This window comes from Anguilla rostrata, chromosome 14 (genome assembly GCF_018555375.3).
Source record: "Anguilla rostrata isolate EN2019 chromosome 14, ASM1855537v3, whole genome shotgun sequence".
In the NCBI taxonomy this organism is placed as follows: Eukaryota; Metazoa; Chordata; class Actinopteri; order Anguilliformes; family Anguillidae; genus Anguilla; species Anguilla rostrata.
In genome coordinates this window covers 19,844,108-19,864,089 of record NC_057946.1, presented here as the reverse complement: position 1 = coordinate 19,864,089, position 19,982 = coordinate 19,844,108, and the positions used below count along the sequence as shown (strand labels likewise).

Here is a 19,982-nt window from a genome sequence, read left to right as displayed (position 1 = left end):
AAAGCCTCAGTCACCGTGTCATTATAATGAATATTGTTCGGCTGTTTGTTTTTTGGTTGTGCTTTAGGTTTGAAAAGAGCATTTGCTTTGATGTGTGAAGTGTAAAGTAAACTCTACTTCATATGCCTTTTCATGAGGGGCTTTGTTTCCCCTTTCTCACTCCCAGGAATGGCTAGGCACATGGAAAATGGCACAAATATGTCCCTTTTACATAAGTGTTCGGTAGCATTTGTTCCATCTGATTCTTATCCCCTGTGCATTTGTCCTGCCTCAACCGCTTGAATTTTTGGCCATGGAGTCTGAAGTACCTGTTTTTTATGGAAGTTCACTTTTCCTCTGCATCAAGAAGCACTTCAGGGCAGCCGATAAATAAACCAGGAGTCGCTGTCTGCTATTACTTATTCAGGTTCACCCCATGCCGTTGGGCTAAGTTGTAGTGGTACGGCCTGTTTGTTTTTCCTTCTCGGTTTATGTGCCGCTAAGTTGCAGAGGGGAGTTGGTGTCACGCGATATTTACATCTCGGCTCTACGCTCATTTTGCACAGTGCATTTTTTTCCTTTTTGTTTAAATGCAGTGGGGGAAAAATAACTTTGTTTTCTGGGAAGTGTCATAGTCTGGAAATACAAGGAGAAAAAACGTTTAAGCAGTTGCTGCAGAAACGTGCTTGATGGCAATTCATATCATTACCCATTTTTAATTTTTACAGCATTATATTATTGTGCCGCAAGACATTTCTGTTGATCAAACAGCAGACCAAATTGTTAATAGGGTGGGGCAAGCACTTTCTGCATTTTATATAGCATTCGATACAGCCAACAAACTATATGTCGTTGCAGTTTACTTTTATCTGTGACAATGCAATGTTTTTTTGAATCCCATAAATTTAGTGCACTTAAATAGGGCTACAATGCACATGGACAAGAGACATTGCACAGAATACACAGTGACACACAATAATCATACAGACACATGCAAGTTTAAGTGCAAGTCCATAATTATAATTACTTTAAAATGTAATTATATAAATGGGGCATGTGCAAAAATATTGAGGTTAATTCTCAGCAAACTACACAAGATCAGCTTTTACTGTCCTGTTAAGATGGTGGAATGCCTCCAGGCCAAATGTGGTTCTGTAAGTCTAACATTTAAGACCTTGGCAGTGCACCAGAGGTAGGTGTTCTAACTGTCAATGAAAGGCACTTAATTATGTGTTGGTGGATAATCTACTAAGGCCTTACCAAGTGACTAAGTAAAGCTGCTATCCAACTCATTACATCCCAGAAGAGAAGCAGGAAAGCATAAGAAAAAAACTGATGTGTGGAGCTGCTTTCCTTTCCCTAGATGGAGATTATTTTTCATAGACCTCTGGGTACTGCTGATTGGTTTAAGGATTTAAAGAAAGTCCCAAAGTCTTTTGATTTAGTTTACTTTACGATTTTAGTTAGTTTACTTGTGGCTTGAAAATGGAGGGGAAAGTTCCACCCAATTTGATATTACTACAGTTGCTGTGATTCTGAAAAGCGTTTCTTCATGCAGTAAAAAAAAAAATCAATACCTGCTTTGAGATTGTTTCCATTAAAAACTGGGTGCCCCTTTTTACAGTGCCATGTCTGATGAAACATTGCTTTGTCATCCTGCACATCAGTTCTTCTTGTCATCATTTTAGTGTTGAAGAAACTTACCTGTTTGGTTGGTGGTCAGGCAAGTTCTCTAGCGTAGCCACTTTCCTATGGAAAATGCAGGCCTTCTATTTTGTATGAACTGTAGTAATGTCATTTATGGTTTTTCGTTGTGAATTTTTAGTTGCGCCTGAGGGCTACATATGGATTATGATCATTGGATCAGATTTCATTAAAATTATCACAAGGAAAAGTCCTCAAGAAAAGATACTACTAGAAGTAGCAGACAACTGCAAGGCTTTCGGGCCAGATGTTTGGTGAACTGCCTATGATTAGTACTACACATAAAAACATTGTTCAGGAAATGTGGAGATGATTAGTGCTGATTACGATGTAGGTCCCAATCTTGTTTATATCAAGAGTAATGTTGAGTAGTTCCATGCATTGTGTGTGGCATACAAATGTAGAATATGTGTACAACTGAAACATACTGATGTGAAAATTAACTTGGTGGCCATATCGGCATATGGCTTTGGCCAAGTGTGAGTAAAATTACATGTGCACATCTGCAGACTGTTAGATGCGTGTGCCAAGTTTTATACAAAATGGACAATTCTATGGAGGCAAGCCTAACCAAACAGCAGCCTAAAAGAAGAAAGCCAGTTTGGCTTGAAAGGCTGCTAAGTTAATAAGTAACACGCATGGACGTCTTGAAGCTCTTTGACAACCCTTCCTTTCTGAAGCTTGGTCCTCCATCCTCATCAATAAGATTATCTACTTTCAGATTTAACATTCAACTGACCCACAAAACAGCAGTGGCAAAAGCTGTGATTAACTATTGTGAGCTAATGATTGTGAACTAGTGCTTAATATTGTGAACGTATTACGGTATTTATTTTATATGTGTTTATTACTGTTATTATTGTTTTATTTTATTTAAAAATTATTTTTGCTTTATTACTGTTTTAATTGTGTTTTGCAATCTCGGCACCATTGTAAACGAGGGTTCGATGTGTCTCATACATATTGTCAGTACAGTGTATAACTCAAATTACTTGCATCGCATGACATAGTGTGTGAACTGAAATTTGTCTTCTGGACACACAACACACTTTATTGTTTTTGGATAAACCTTTATACAGATAGAAAGCAGACATAAGATGAGATTGTTTTTCTAACATACACACATAAAACATAAAAGAAGAAAATATGAGAACAATGTGAACAGTATGAAAGTGATTTGTATTTCCATTTTCATCCCTCCTAAAAGTTCAGTTTGAGTCAGAACAAATTTCTTTCTTTGCAAAATGGGGTGGGGCAGTGTGTGTGAAAGGGACACCAATTCCATGTGAATTGTAAATGTGCTGCAGCTGGGAGGTTTCTGACCCAAGCCTCAGGGGAAAGAAACAGATGCCTTCCCCTGTACTCTTCAAAACACAGCCTCGTAGATCAGCTGAGATTGAGAGTGACAGTGCATGATGTGGTGTGAGCTCTCTGCTAACCTGCCACATGGAGTATGTGAGTTTCCCCCATTTCCTGCTGTTAGGGGTTGGGCCTTGTCAGCATGGGTCAAATTGCTTTCCTTTCTTAATCATCCTTGACTTCTTCAGCTGATGTCAAAGATGGACAGTGTATTTTGGAGTTAAGGCATTTTGGTTTGTGCTACTTTCAGATTGCATGCCGGAGGTTGCTTTAATATTTTTGCTCCTGAGCATGCTAGAAGTCAGCAGAAAAAGGGATGGTCTTATTGTTTTTAATCAAAAAAAGGCCTTACTAACTAAACCAGGAAAATAAAAAAACAGTTTCATGAGTTGCTGATACTGAGGCAGTGGTTTTAACATTTTGAACATTTGATGATACAATATTCTGTCTGTTTTTCTTGTTATAGCTTGCCTTCTCAGCAATATCTTGCTCCTCCTTTGGTAACTTGGAGTAACTGCACCCAGCCGTTTGCGATGCTCCATTGTGATTCATGTATGTGGGTTGTGATCATGTGCTTTTTATCAAAGGAATTCTCAGTGCTTTGTCAAAAAAGAATTATATGGGAACTGTTGTAAAGGTTGTGTTTTTCCCCATCTATGTAGGACTGATTGAAACCTCTTATAGTATTGAAATTAATTATCACTGGTTCTCAACACTGTAGATTTTGAGGTGACTCTTTTTGAAATTGTGCAAAAAGGACGATGCAGTTGTGACTTCTCTGTCAGCAAGAGGAAGTGCATGGGAGGTGGTGCCTTTAATATTTAGTATATCAGAATGTAATCACCAATTCTCTCTCGCTCTCTCTTTGTTACCAATTCTCTGCGTTAACGTAATTGTTTTTTATTTTTTTATTAATCCAGAGGAAACTTCACATTACCGAAGAACCCTGAGTCCAACATGGCATTCAGTGTCCTCGGAGTGTTCTTGGGACTCCTACTGGAAGTGTCAACACATGGCCCCACCAGCATTCCACGGATGTCCTGGAAACACCAAGGTAAGATACAGAGCACCAAAAGACCCTACAACACACGATGACAATGAAATTGGGCTTCAAGTTCAATTGTTGCAGTTAAATTGATGTTTATGGTGATGATCCGTTTGCTTTGCTCTGCACATTGACATGTGTGGATATACGGTTTTGACATTTTTTAACTTGAAAATTAAAATGATAGCGCCTTCTGTAAATAATGCCTAGATCCCCTCCCCCCATGGTCAATGTGTCAACATGCTACTTTTTCTTTTAACCAGTTTGCTCACCTTTAAAATATATCAAAAGATACTTTGCTGGTTAGAAACTGCTGTAGTGTGGCAATCAAATTATGGTTTTCCCATGTAAAATGCTGATTTGGTCTTAAAGTAATGGCAATCAGTACAAAAGTTTTTACTTGTGTAAAGCACTACACATTCAAACAAGGCTCTGCGCTTCATGATGTTACTTGAAAAATAATTTAAGATTATGATCACTAAATTATTGATCATATTATCACTAAATGACTAAAATTTCACCAAGAAGCAGTGAGTTTGCCAACTGCAGTCAGAGGTTAAAGCTATAATGTGATCAAGTGTCAAGTGCTGAGTTTCTGGTTTTGATTCGACAGCTGATACTTAACACTATGTCTACGTTGTTTCAGAATGTATTGGCCATTAATGCTTGGAGATCTATTGCTGAATACTTTTTAAATTGTGCTTACCAGGGTTCTCTGTTGTCATGTGCCAACTTTCTTATACTGAAGGGTTTTGGTCCAGCTAGCATGTATTCTCTTTTTTGAACTGTGAATTCAAATCACAAAACTTTAAATTGAATTACAGTTATAAACATATGTGTGAAATGTTTTTGTAGGTGCCTATGTATTCATTGCTATAAATTAAAATGAACTCTTAACTCTGAATTCATACTGTTAATATACATATATGTATAGGGTTATGCTGTTAATGACACTTGTGGTTCTTTGATGTTTAAGAACAGTCATCTTTATAATATTTACAAGGCTGTTCATTTGAATTATCGCAGTAATAATAATTGAAAATCATATGCTTACTAGTTTTTGAGAGGTGTCTCAAAATAAGCTACTTGTACAAAAAGTCTATATTGCCTTTAAAAGATTAGAGTGCTGAATGTATGCACTAACAGTTAGTGCATGCTTTGTAATCCCTAGAGGTATGTTTCCATTATAATGCTGTGCTGTATAAACGAAGCTAGTTTTCTGTATTCTGTTCACACATTTGAGCAGTTTCTGTGTTGAAGAGGAAGTTGGGTAGGCTTCATATTAACTACTGGCAGAAATGACTTGCACAAATGTCTGGAGTCTGTGAGGAAGAGGCACAGTCTAACTGTAGACATGATGAGCTGCAGGCTTGGTGTTGGCTTTCGTAATCGGCCAGTTTATGTTAGTACACTCGCAACTTGAGCTTCTCACAGCTGACACGACCGCTGGCAGACATTCAGCCAAATACAAACTATCGGCAGGTCGGCTGTAAATCCCTTTCAGCCCTCTGAAAAGCAATAACAGACACAGAGATGCTTAACCACCGCAGGTATCTGTAGCTGCTTTAGCAGTCTGCGGTACTGTGGACCTTTTTAAACGGTGTATGCTGAGTCATGTACTTTAAGCCTATAAATAAATAATGATCTCTATTATGGTTAGTGTACTTATACATCCAACTCTGGAATTCGAATTTCTACTTAATGCTGTCAGCCTTAGAACAACCATAGCAAGTTTTTAAACGAGAAGCCCAGCACTGGGATAAAACTATTCCTCGAAGGTCTAGTGGATGTTTTGATATCTTGGTACTCTCAGCCTTAGAGTAGAGAGGTAATCAGCTAGAATCCTTAAAAATACTAGAATCCTTAAAAATAGGATTTTTGGTGTGGAGTGCTGTTCTTATCATTTCCATTGCTGCGGGGAGCTTGGCTCGATTTCTTGCATGCTGTGCGAGCACCTTTTTCCAGTGACCTGTAGTTCTGTGTGGTCAGCTTTACGAAGTGTTCAGTGAAGTATTCACTAATAAGGCCAGTGAATTTAACCATAAAAGTTTCTTAAACCATTGATATTCGCATGTAACATATTTTTAAACCTTAAAAAAAAATTAATAATAATTTGTGTATGTATTAATGCATTCTATGTAAGCATGGCAGTGGGTTTTTTCCCCCTTGGCTAAAGGACTTGAGTTCCTGTAAAGGTCATTGCACACTGGATTCATTAAATACCGTATTTGTATACTTGCATGATATACAAGGTGAACTAATGTGTCTGTGCTTCTTGATTCTGCCCACAGATGTCAATTTGATAGAATTTTCAGAAGAAGGAATCTTCAATTATTCCACATTGTTGCTCAGTGAAGAAAAAGAAGTACTTTACGTGGGTGCGAGGGAAGCCATCTTCGAGCTGAGCATGAAAAATGTGACTGTCAAGACCAATAAGGTACAAAAGGTTTTTAAGAAATCTCAACAACTTTGTAGCGTGAAGGCCATTTATTGGTTGCATGTGGCTCCTAAATTTCAGGCCAGTAGGTCATATATCGGCCAGTTAAATTTCAACTATTGCACATAATATGCTCTTGGCCGTGAAATTAAATAGGCCAACCTATGTAGCTATGCTTGGATAACTATGCACACCTTGATGCCGACCAGTCGTGCTGTGGCCTGTCCCTCTTTTAATTTATTTCTCCAGCAGGTGTTGTATTGAATATTATATTGATTATGTGGGTTCATTTTTTCAGGTAATATGGAAAGTTCCTGAAAACCATATGTCAATGTGCATCTTAAAAGGAAAATCTAAAGAGGTATGTTGGACATGTAATTGGAAAATAGCCCAAAACCTCCAATAGTCATTTTATTTTCAAATACAATTAATGCCTTGCATATCAGCTACAGCAGAATTGAGAAGTACCTGTGCTGTATGGTGTAGTTTGTCTTTTAATGAATTATATTTGAATATTTTTGTGAAAAGTGTGCATTTGTCACTCACTTTGGTGGCATGACGATCTTTATGATAAAAATAGCTGTATCCACAGGTGATGGTTAATTGTTTATGGGCATACTTCTTTTATTACAGACAGACTGCCTAAACTACATCCGGGTTCTACAAGTGCTCAATGATGACAGTCTATATGTCTGTGGGACACATGCCTTTCAGCCTCTGTGTGACTATCTGGTAAGCGCAGCTGCCTTGGAGTCATAAGTGTGGGTTTCTTTTTCTTTCTGTTGTACTACATTTTTTCATTTCCTATTATTTGTTTGCTATTACAGTCTCTCAAGGATTTTAAACTGCTGGGGCAGCAGGAAGATGGAAGAGGGAAATGTTCCTTTGACCCTGCACAGAGCTTCACCACAGTTATGGTTGGTAAGTTGACTTCCTGTGCCTATATAGGTGAATCGGCACAAACACTTAAAACCTGGGGCTGGTGAGCTGCAATACCTTGGGTTCATTCTACCTCGTGAAATAATGTGGTTTCAGACTGAAAAACTGCATGAACATTCACATGCGCCTTTGTTTCTCAGATGGAGAGCTTTACTCTGGAACTGCTTACAACTTCTTAGGAAGCGAACCCATCATATCCAGATATTCTCTCTCTCAAAGTTTGCTGCGAACAGAGTATTCAACGTCATGGCTAAATGGTATGTGATATTTATTTTGAAGTACTGACTTTTAATTTAACTTTGTCTGCATTGCAGTAAATTAAAAGGACTTAAAAATCAGTTACCCATTTATCACTTATACTCATGCTGTGTATTTGGTTTTCAATCCCAGACAAGCCATACATTTGTGACCCCTGAATAATAGCATTTCAGTAGATGATTGAATAGGTCACAGTTGTCGATCTTGTACGATATCATCAAGCATTTTGCGTTATATTGACCCCCCTCCCTCTGCTCCCCAGAGCCCAGTTTTGTTTTCGCAGATGTCATCAGGGAAGGCAAGAACAGCTTAGATGGTGAAGACGACAAGATATACTACTTCTTCACGGAGGTGTCAGTGGAGTACGAGTTTTTTGGCAAGCTGCTAATCCCCAGGATAGCCCGTGTCTGCAAGGTGTGAACGGCTTGCTGAGCCTCAGTGCAGTCATGGCTCATGCTAAGAACTGCATTTCCTTCCCATCGTAGCTGAATTGAGAGTCTGTCTGGTGTGTCACACTGCTGTATGAAAAATGCAGTTGGTGGATAATGAGAAGCACTAAAACAAACAGTATCTCTCCATCCAGGGGGACTTGGGGGGACAGAGGACTCTGCAGAAGAAGTGGACCTCCTTTCTGAAGGCAAAGTTGGTCTGTTCCATGCCCGAGCTCAATTTTGTCTTCAACGTGGTCCATGACGTGTTCATCCTAAAGACCCCAGACTGGAAGGACACTGTCATATACGGTGTTTTCACATCGCAGTGGTGAGTAGTGCGCGTGTGATAGCTTGCTATTGAGGGGGAAAAACATGAATCTATAAGGGAAGTGTGATGGCTCCTTTGTTCTTGTCATAGGGGAAATGTTGGGTTATCAGCAGTGTGTGCCTACAACATGTCTTCAGTGGAGGAAGTGTTCTCCAAGGGGAAGTACATGCAGAAGGCCACAGTGGAGCAGTCTCACACAAAGTGGGTGAGGTATAATGGAATCACCCCCAGCCCTCGTCCGGGAGCGGTAAGCCTGTCCTATATTCTCACCATCAGTATTCCCCTCCCTCCAAGCTACAGGAGTAATATGAACTAACAATAAGTCAAACCTGTGCTTTTTCAGATGTATCTGTATTGAGTTTGTCTTGAAAACATTCATGGTTTGTAACTTGGTTGGATGTCAACCCCCAGCCAGTGACAGCTGTTGTGTTTTAAGTCCCGTTGTTTCAATCTGCAGTGTATCAACAACAACAATCGACTGCAGAACATCAACAGCTCGCTTCATCTGCCGGATAAGACCTTGCAGTTTGTCAAGGACCACCCTCTGCTGGAGGACCCTGTCCTTCCTATTGGTAATGGGCCCAAACTTATCACCAAGGATGTGAACTACACCCAGATCGCTGTGGAGAGGGTCCAGGCCCTAGACAACAATGTGTATGATGTCATATTCACAGGGACAGGTAAAGGGTTCCCCCAATGTTGTAGTATGTTGTCTAAATAAATAAGCAAATACTATAATGTAATATAATTTGAGAGTTTTGATTAAATTCTGTTGTTTTCTGTTTGTATTCAGATAAAGGAATCTTGCACAAATCCATAGTCTATGATGGAGTAGTTCACACGATCGAGGAGATACAGCTTCTCCGTAATGTAGAACCCATAAAGACTCTGCTACTGTCTTCACAAGGGGTGTGTATACCTTTAAATTCATGGCACTTTTCACCTGTTGTGAACATGTTAAATTGCTCTTGCAGGTGAGATTCCTGCATTTTCTAATTCTTCGTATATTAATGAAACTAAATAAACAAGATGCAAAATACAAAACTGTTTAGGAAAAAAAAAATTTTTAGATCTGGATTTTTAAGTTTGCATGTATTGTTGACCTTAGCAATTCTACCAAACATAGACGTGCCAGATTTCATGTGTCGTTTTGTCTTTTCCCACCAAATTCTGATGGGTTCACCAGTTCATGAGTCATGTTTCAGGTCAGCTGTTGCACTTTGTGGACTGGGGGAACTCACAGAGACACTGAGTCTGTTCAAAAAAGGAACTGTGACTTATTCCTCCTTTGAACCGTGCACGTGACACTTGAATATGAGCTATTTTAATACAAAACACTGAGCTTTGGCTTTTTGTTCACAGTTCCTTTATGCTGGGTCAGACTCTGGGGTAGTGCAGTCCCCTACGGCCTTCTGCGACAAGTACACGTCCTGTGAGGACTGCGTGCTGGCGCGGGACCCCTACTGCGCCTGGGCCGCTGATTCCGCGGCCTGCCTCAACATATTCCAGGCCCAGGACATTACCCCACGGTACCTTGGCTAATCAGACACAACATCTGAGCGATGTGCCTTCCTGCCACCACAGTGCCCTAGGGCTGCCATTCCCTGTCGCAGGTCTGCTGTTGTATAGCAAACAAACAATCTGTATTTATGATCTCGGTGATCTCATATGGTACGTTCAGTCAGTGAACCATATGAACGGACGATTTGTATTTTCAGTTGCCAGTAACTATGAGATATGCTACAGACAGGAAGAATGGGTAAATGACAAATGGGTGGTTTTTATCTTAACGAGTATTGCCTAATTTATTCTACCAAGCAGCATCTTTACAAAGGCCAGTATCTGTTGTATGTGCAGTTGCATTTGACATAAAATACATTAATTGGCATGTTCAAGATGTATAGTTCTTAACCACTTAATTTGATTACCTTTAAACTCCAGCATGTATCAGACCATGGTGTATCGGTCATTTTTTCCCAGTATAAAAAAAGCACACAAACCTGCTCTCCATATTATAAAATTAATGTATATGAATGGAAAGTTTTACCTGAAAAGGGCCTTTCAGGTTGAAAAATTCTTATTGCCTTGCATACAATGTTCACTCATTTTTTGTTTGCTTTGTAGGAACTTGATACAAAGCCTTAATGGTGATGCAGACAAGTGCCCCAATGGTATGTACTGAACTTAATATAAACCCATTAATCCCCTGTGACCTACCACGGGACATGAATGTTTTGGACTGTGGCTGGGAGGGCCAGAGTTTAATATATTGCTATAACATATAATACAGTCTCCAGATTTGAGCCTTTTTTCCCCAAACTTCCCCCCTCCTTTCACCAGTGAGGGGCCGGTCGCTAGAGCCCTACCACCAAGTTGTGGTGAAGCCAGGGAGCTCTGTGGAGCTGCCGTGCCACGTGGGGTCCAACCTGGCGCAGGCGGTGTGGACGGTTAACGGAAGCGCGCTGACGGAGGCATCCAGGTTCCACCTGCTGGGCGAGGCCGGCCTGCTCATCTACAGCATGGCTCCCGAGGACCAAGGGCGGTACGAATGCTGGTCCCTGGAGTGGGCCGGGGGCAAGAACTTTACCCGGCTGGTCACCGGCTACGCCCTGACTCTGTATTCGGTTAAGAGGCCCCCCGCACCCGACCCCTCTACCCCGCACACCTCCACCGCAGCTCACAACCCCACCACGGCCACCGAAGGTAATAGCAGCACCGCTGGACCCCTACTAACTTCAGCCCCCCCCAGCTCCGCTAACTTCATCTCCCCGCCCCAGCCTGTGACATCACTAACCCCAGCCCTGAGCAGCACGGTGGCCCTGCAGAAGCATTCTTTCCCCAGCTCCGACGCCCCGCGCCCGGAGACTCACGACCCGGCCGCCGAGTACCTGCAGCACGACAGCGGCAACGCCCTCCTCTTCCTCTTCCTCCTCTTCTTCCTCCTCTTCCTGGCGGGCCTCAGCTACAACTGCTACATGCAGTACCTGCCCGGCCCGTGCCTGAGGCTGCGCGCCGCCCTGCTGGGCAGCCAGAAGAAGCCCCAGCCCGAGTACCTGGCCTGCGAGGCGGGCCTCATGGAGCCCGCGGCCGAGAAGCCGGAGCACACGGAGCTGCACCAGCACAACGGGGCCCAGCTGAAGGCCCTGAGGGACACCGGCTACGAGACCGAGCCCGAGTGCGGGAACGGCAAGGTCCCCTCCCTGGAGTACGGGGACGAGAGCCCGCCCAAGGAGAGGCCGTTCGACGTGGAGTGCGAGTCGCACCCTATTGAGTATGCCGATGCAGATGTGCCCTACTGATAGCAACACCAGTCCTCCGTTTCTCCACTCTTACCCTCCGCTTTTCCTAGCTGTGGTTCTGCTCTACCTGTGTATTCCATATGAAGGTCTTTCTTTTGCTCTGTCTGAAAAACACAGGCACACAAAGGCATTATAGATATGTATTTGTGCAAACATTGATTTAGTTGAATAGGAGGCAAGGCAGATGATTACTGTTGTGGGCCTCTGTCTTGTACAGATTCATTGGGCTCTTTATGGCTTAATGTTGAGGACCTACTAAAATGCTTTTATTAATATAATTCCTAGATTTGAACAATCCCGCATTGCACTCCGCATTGCTTAGCAAGAAATCAGTTTGATTTCCAAATTGGAAACATGGTTTACCAAATTGGTAAGTTGACGGGATGTTTTCCAAATTGGAGTAAGTTACATTTTATATTTTGTAAGATTTAGGGGCGAAAGTAGTTTTCAGGATATTTGTACATTCAAAATTACCATCATATTAGATGTGGGCTGACGGCTCTCATTCTCTCTGATATTTTATGTGTTGGTGATTCTCAGGGATGTGCCATTCTTCACTTTGTTTCTCCACAAATTTCTAAATACCATATAAGCGCGCCTGCAATCGCTGTGTGCATGTAGACACTGTGGAGTGCTAAGAGCTTGCACTGAAAGACCAAAGTTACTGGCCAATCTGGGAATACAGAAAGGTACGACGTGGAGAAATAAATATAGAAAATGAACAATGGGCGAAAACATGCAGGTATTAGTGACCACTCTGAGCCAAGTAATTGTGAAGAAGTGCTTTTTTTCTGTGAAACAGAACTCTGGAGTTTTGAACCCCAAAACTGGATTTATTTGTGGGAGCCATTTTGACCCTGACCGTGTTGGGCACCTTGCAGCTGGGGATGAGAAACGCAGCATTAGCGTGGTTTTTGTGGCTGTGGTAATGAAAGCCGCTCGATATGGCGCTACAGAGTGTGGTCTGCCAGGCCAAACACTGGACAACTGGACTGCTGTCACGAGCAAGCTAACAGGTTCTTCTGTAGCCAGTAGAGTTTTCTCATCCCACTGTTCCAATATTTAACATTTTAACATTTGCCAAGAGGTGATCCTGTGAATAAAAATAACTGAGGAAATATTCTAATGCGTAGAGCAAAGAATGCACAGCCATGTAAACCTGTACTGGAATTTTTTTTTTTGTGTGTGTGTGAATGTGTTACATGTAGCTGTAAGACTCATTTTTTTCTAACAGTTCATGCTATAGCTATACAATGAACAATGGGATGGCAACATTTATATGTTTATCCTGAAACCTGGGCTTGGAAATGCTGTTTTTATTTTGCTTTACCATTTTGAATTTCAAAGAAATATTATTTAATGTTTTTAAAAAATCATTTTTTTTTTCATTTTTAATCTTGCCATTGCTTTTTCCATATGCATTCCACTGCACGAAATCAGTATTTTCTTTCTCCAAAAGCCTTTTAGACTGCACTTACTCCCTCTCGCCTGTCTTTTGGTACACATTTCTGTTCTTTCCTGGTCTTGATCCTCAGACTGCCGTTTCTCTCAATTTCTCCCCCACTCCTTCTTTCCCTCACAGCCTCTCCTGCTCCTATCTCTCCTGTCGAGTCTTCATCCCTGTCCACTGTGGGGAGCACCTCCCCTGTCTCCTCCTCCTCCTCATCTTCTTCCACCTCTACCTCTTCTTCCTCCCCTTCTCCCGAGCTGTGGTCCACTGTGGGAGGCATGGGGGTACGGCTGCTGCCCCCACTGCTGACTGACCAGGTCTGGGGTGTTGAGGCCCACGAGGCCTTCCTGCTCTTCTGCCTGGCTTTGGGTGAGTGGTTTGTGTGACCCTCCCCCCTCCAGCCCCTTCACCTTTCACACGCAACACACCTCTCGTCGTTCCCTCTTTCAACAGGCATTTCTTCAGCTTCACAAAATAGGCCCCTTCTTCTTTCTTTCTTTGGGTTATCTGGTTGAGCTGTTCCTCTTTCTTAGATTTTTTAAAATAGTTGACAGTACACGACAGGATGAAATATAAGTGTGGACCGAGCTAGAAGAGGAGAACTCAATTTGTTTCTGCAAAAAGGCACACACAAATGCATTTCAGTTCATCCTTTTGTGTTAAAAAAATAAAAGCAGAATTGGCTGTCTTTAGTATATGTTTGCCCAGTGTATATAGTCTACTTCATTGCTAGATTTGCACCCTTGTTTAATTTTTTGTTGCTGGCAGATTTGAACTTAGACCTGTGTTAGACCTGTAAATGGACCGATTCTACTGTTGGAAACACGGAGTTGGCACAAATAAGGGTCAAAAGCTAATCGTTCAACTTTCTGCAAATGAGAACTAAATGCCTCTGGTAAGAGACCAGAGACTGTGTATGGTACACTTGGCCAAATGTGTAATTCTGATTAGTTTCTTTACCTATAATAGAGTGTGTGGTTGTACAGTGTAAATTTGTGTATATGGTATATACTTTGGACGATGTACATAGGTCTCTATAGGCATTTTGGGCAACTGTTGGTAGGGGGTTTAAATAAATCTTTACTTAAATTGTGTTGAAATGTAGTTTGTTTATTCAAATACTGCTCTTTTGTGATAGATGCAACTGTCCTAAGTGATCTAGAGGTGTCTCAAAGAATCTTGTCCTTGTTGTACCATGTAATGCTGCTGATAAGCTGTGGGGTAACGGTAACACTTCACAGCTAAGCAATCTTGTGCTTATCTCCTGTAGCTTCAGTGTAAGGGATTGGAAGATAAGAGATTTAATTTATATTCATGCCAATGAATACATACACCAGTATAAACACATGAATGCACGCACACATATAAATGGTTGTGAAAGTGGAGATTGGGAAGCACCACTGTGGGGAAAAAAATATGATCCTTATTATGTCTGCATAAAAAATTACAACTAATTTTACGGACAAAACAGTCAGCGATGTTAAAGAAGCAAGGGTCCGCAACCAATTTCTTGCTCTAAAAAACTTGAAAAGTGATGTAAATAAAGGAAAGAACTGCTGATTACTGGTTACAGTAATTTAATGATTATATAATTCTCCAGTAAATGTTTATTGGTTTGCCACTGTTTCAGATATATTTCCATCAGGCATCTTCAAATATATGAATGTTGGCTATAGTGCTTTCATTTGTCATAGTACAGTTTGGCAGTGGTGGAAAATCAAGGCAGTGTGGAAAAAAATGTCAAATAGCAAAACTTGACTACAGAATTTTTCTAAAATGCAAGAATTTATTTTAATAGTGTATTAATTAGAGAAGACTTATTTTGCTATGAAAAAGCAGTGCACTGAAAGGCATGATGTAGCCCACAGTATGTGCCAGCTAAGCAAGTTGGCGCTCAGAATGAAGCTTCGTCAATGTACTGTATACAAACATTCTAACATAGCAGCTAGTGAACAAAATAAGTGTGCAACTGATTTTTTTTTTAATTTGGTACAAATTTCCAGCTTAATCTACATGACCACTCTGGCAGACCAACAAAAGCCAGAACCTACACACACGCACACACACACACACACACACACACAATCCAACGGGGCGCCCTGTTTGTGACCTTGATTCGGCAAATACCCTGAACTTGAGTATGATCGGGCAATGTGAAGTGCCTTTTATACCCCAGGTCCAAGTGATCTCAACATTCGCTGGAAGGTGAATGGAAAGAGACTTGAGACCCCCGTCACAGAGTACCGACATGCCACGGCCACTGGGGAAGTGTTTGTGAGCAGCTGGTTGAGGCTGAGGGGCCTGCGGAAAGAATCACAGTACCAGTGCGTTGCCACATCCCACGCTGGCGACGAGACCTCCAAAATTCTCATCGGCCCCAGTCGCAAAGGTAGGACAGCGGGTGCCGGAGTCGGTATTCCTCGGATGAATTTAACAAAGGGATTCTAATTAACATAGAATAATGGCTGCATGCTGGATAGGGGTGAAATGCCATTAAGTAAACTAAGCCACAACAAAGGCAAATTACTTCTTGGAGAAACAACCCATTGTAGTGTAGCAGGTGTCGGGGCTAATGAAAGAAAATTACCATTTCAGTAAGCTAGCTATGAAGTTGTTTCCTGTTCATTAACAGATAAAGACAGTGTTGTGTCCAGAGACCTTAAACAGTGGAGAACTGCACTGACAGACCATGAAAAACTGCTACAGAACTGGAAGGAGGCGTGGGTATGTTTCAGTTGTAATGTTTTGCAATCTGTCCATTGCTTTTTCTTAGAAGCCAAAAAATATATTGACAATAAAATATACTTTGTATTTGAGTTTGTGAGATGTGTGCATGTGTGGGGTTGAGAGGTTTGAAGAAGTTGCATCAAAAAGCACACAGACCACACCAGTCCCAACTATGCCTGGCAGCTGTGGAGGCCATAATTGGCAAGTGTCCAGGGAGGGAAGGATCGTGTCAGTGCAAGCTCAACATGTGGAGTGTGAAGACCGGTGGCTGCTTGTGAATACAGCTGAACATTTCAAATTTGGATAAAAGGGGGAAGTAATTTTTTTCTCACTCACCACACCACAGCAGAGAAGAGAGGCGAGATGAAACCACAGTACATAAAAAGTCAGATTGGACTTTGTCTGTCCACCAGTTCCCGTTGTTACTTCCCTGCTTACTACCATCTCCTGAGCTGGAATCAGAACACATTTTTGTTTGTCTGCATGTGGACTGAAATGGTTGAAAAAAAAACTTTTAAAAAATGCATTAATTTAAATCCAGATATGAATCAGTGAAGGTTGTCACAAGCTCAGGTAAATTACATTTTTAATGGTCAAGGCTAATTTTCCATTGAGTTTACGGATATGAGTAACTGAACGTATTTGCATGTTGCCCCTTCTCAGGAAAGCTGCGGTGGAGAGGGTGTTCTTTGAAGATAGCTGGAGTTCCATTCCATCAAGAGTGTTCTAACTCCATTCCAGCTGGAACTTAAATTGGTCTGGCGCTGATGACATCACATGTAGTGTCTCATGCTCCATGGTTGAATGTGTGGCATTACACCAGCTGAGAAACCAGTGTCCTGCAACATGTGCCTGTTGCCCTGGTTTGTAGGTCTTTCCCACTGGCTCTCCATGATGGGGAGGTATGATATTCCCTGCTATTCTGGGAAGGCATATGTGTTGCAGGAGTAACACACAAGAAAGTTTCTTATTGGATTGTGTCAGAAACCTAGCGGGTGAATGGTGCTGTGCTCCAGTAAACTTTGCACTGTTCTGAAAATGATGGTAAAAACCCATCAAAGTGATTTCCCAAGAATGATCAACCATACCACTCTGCAAAAGCTGAGTCTTCTTTTCTGTTTTTTCATAGTTATGTTTAGTCGAAATGTTTTTTTGTTTTTTTTTTACCTGTTTTTTTTGTGATTAGTAAGTCAAAATAGTTATTTAGTGTATACATTACATACCATACATTGTAATGTTTGCAATATGGGGCCCTGTGCATAAGCATTGTCAGACTGGACTGTATTAGATACTTTCACTCGTAATTAAACTTATATTAGACCCACAAGAATTAATATTTTAATATTGACTTTAGTATATGCAGATATACATTTCATGTATTTTACCTGTTTGTTTAGTGTGCTAAACTGAATGAGGAAAGACAATTTATTACAAATCAGTGTTGTATTGAATATTGTTTTGTGACAATATTCATTTAGGTGTCAGCATTAGTTATATTCCCTTACATTACCTTTTTTTTTCTTCTCTCAGAAGTATATTAGAGAAATGTGTGCCATCTTCAGTGCTTAGATTTGCACTGGTCTTGATGTTATTTTAAACTATCGGTATTTTCTTTTGTTTCATAGACCTCTGGAATGGAATATAAAACGAGTGAAATTTCAGAGTGGATTTTGAGTGGTTAAATCTGGTTTACATTCAAATGATCAACATTTGAGCACATGGGAATTTCAAGGTTTTTTTGTGTCTTTGTAGGCGTAAATCTTTGTAATGTTGGATGTGTGCCTTTTCAAAAATGAGTAAACGGGAAGGCACTCCTTAGGATAGATAACAATGAGAGAGAAACTTAGACCTTTAGAAAAAGAGGAGCATTCATTCTATATTATTAATGGTAAATGGTGCTATTATTTCAAGTGTAAAATTATAATAGATTCATTGAGTAAATTAAAAGTGGTAAGAATCCAACTGCTGCTGAAGTCCTGGACAAGTGAATGCGTCTTTTTAAACCAGGCAGTTGAGCGTGTGCAAACCAAAGGCTAACCCAAGGTGATGTACAGTTGTCCAGGAGAAGACACGAGCTTGCCAACAGGATGTACTTCTGAAGAGATGTGTCAGAAGGAGAGAGAGATCTGAACGTCATTCGCATAACCATGTGACATTGTATGGACCCTGTGCAGTACACCACATTACTTTATATTAATTTAAGAGATTCTCTTGTACAGAAAAACTTACAATAGTCTACAACAATTTACTGCTATAATAATAGTATGTTATAACAACAACATATTATCCTCTCGATTCTACATTATATTGGGGCTTCACTGCACAAGGAAATAAATTCCATTGCCATAGCACGACATAGCTCAGGAGGTAAGAGCGGTTGTCCGGAAGTCGGAGGGTTGCCGATTCGATCCCCGCCCTGGGCGTCGAAGTGTCCCTGAGCAAGACACCTAACCCCTGACTGCTCTGGTGAATGAGAGGCATCAATTGTAAAGCGCTTTGGATAAAAGCGCTATATAAATGCAGTCCATTTACCATTTACCATAGCACACAGTACTGAAGAGAACTCTTCACGTGACACCAGTTACACCTCAGGCCTACAGGGAGAGATAATTAAAAAAAGCAATTACAGCTCTTTCACAGAAAAAAACAGCAAACTATTTCATAATTCACTGAGCCACACTCCTTTAAAATAAACGTGTGGAAGCAAAGTATATTTTCTGTGTGCCTAAGATCAGCATACACCTTTTTTGTACAATGCCATTCTATTAACATTGATACAGGAACTGACGCTATTTGAATTAATTTCTACCAAATTCACTTCTGTTCAGCAAGTCAGCTTTGAAAACGGCATCAAAAGCCAACACTGAAAAAGCATCAGCTCTACAGCTGGTCTTGGCATTTAATATTTATAAAGGACAACGTTATGACTCCACATAGATGTTTGCTCTGCCAACGGATCCATTAAACTTCTGAGGTTTTTTCATAACATCAAAGTAGATTCCACCTCAGCCACAGCCTCTACAGCTTTAATTACTGACAGCTGGTGAGCCGATGCGTAGTGACTCGTAGGTTAAGATGGCCACTGGGCTGATTGGTACAGCCTTGGGGATCCGGGACCCTCAAAAAGAAAGCTGAGAGAAATGATACGCCCTGCTCAAAGAACTTATAACAAACATTACAATGTCACATTCTGTAGGAGACTTTCATGTGTTACTTCTCTGAACTCCACTACATACATGCAATTAATGGGAAGAAGCTGCTTTAGCTAATATAATCATTTGTAAAATGGCAGAAAAACCAAAAGAAGAAACCCAAGTTACATGGAAAAATGTAAATGAATGGTATGCGATATGACTGATTAATATATATATATATATATACACACATATATATATTGTTCCCCATTGTATTCTCTCCATCATTGAGAAAACTTGCATTTTTATGTTGACCCATTTGCACACAACTCCAGAAAATGTCACTTAAAAGTAGCTGTACACCATGTAAAGCTCAGATGCAATGGATTACCAGTCAATGAGGCAAAACAATTATTTTTATATCACTGGAGTCTCCAAGAACAAAAAAGTAACATTCTTTTGAGGCTAAAGTAGTTATTCAGGTTTAGCTACCAATGTTCATTAATTAGAATAGAAGCTTTTAGAAAGACAAACTAAAGTGTGCACTTAATTTAGCATCCTTAATTTGCATTAAAGACCATTAACAAGTTGGTAAAATGGCTTTATGAATGGTTCTCTCACCAATCAATTACTCCCCTCCAATTTTCCTGTCTAGAAAAATCATGCCGGTATGAAGTACAGTAGACAGCCTAAACCATGGCTAAGCACACTGAGCATGCCTGTTTGAGCTTTAGTGACATCTGCTGGTCAAATAATGCACATTACCATTCACATGTAAAATAACAAGTGTTGAGACTGGCCTACAGCACAACTGGGATTCTCTATAGGGAATTTTTTCAATAGGTCGCAGGATTTCTAATTCAGAATAATAGTCAGAATTACTGTGGTGATA

At 40.8% G+C, this 19,982-nt stretch overlaps 1 protein-coding gene across 11 annotated transcripts in view; it reads left to right on the top strand.

Moving 5' to 3' along the window:
* sema4d (sema domain, immunoglobulin domain (Ig), transmembrane domain (TM) and short cytoplasmic domain, (semaphorin) 4D) overlaps positions 1-14,329 on the top strand; it is a 43,270-nt gene extending 28,941 nt beyond the window's left edge. For 8 of the 11 annotated variants that reach the window (XM_064306923.1, XM_064306921.1, XM_064306930.1 and 5 more), the window contains 14 exons: positions 3,963-4,096; positions 6,379-6,524; positions 6,823-6,885; positions 7,158-7,256; positions 7,352-7,445; positions 7,604-7,720; positions 7,984-8,135; positions 8,305-8,480; positions 8,571-8,727; positions 8,938-9,160; positions 9,274-9,389; positions 9,843-10,009; positions 10,605-10,651; positions 10,821-13,161. In XM_064306923.1, the coding sequence (XP_064162993.1) occupies positions 3,963-4,096; positions 6,379-6,524; positions 6,823-6,885; positions 7,158-7,256; positions 7,352-7,445; positions 7,604-7,720; positions 7,984-8,135; positions 8,305-8,480; positions 8,571-8,727; positions 8,938-9,160; positions 9,274-9,389; positions 9,843-10,009; positions 10,605-10,651; positions 10,821-11,779 (2,650 nt within the window). In that variant the 3' untranslated portion in view covers positions 11,780-13,161. Of the gene's footprint in view, positions 1-3,508; positions 3,595-3,962; positions 4,097-6,378; positions 6,525-6,822; positions 6,886-7,157; positions 7,257-7,351; positions 7,446-7,603; positions 7,721-7,983; positions 8,136-8,304; positions 8,481-8,570; positions 8,728-8,937; positions 9,161-9,273; positions 9,390-9,842; positions 10,010-10,604; positions 10,652-10,820; positions 13,162-13,361 lie in introns of those variants that run through there. The other 3 variants (XM_064306929.1, XM_064306927.1, XM_064306931.1) reach the window with 2 other exon arrangements.
* Positions 14,330-19,982: the final 5,653 nt, after the last annotated feature.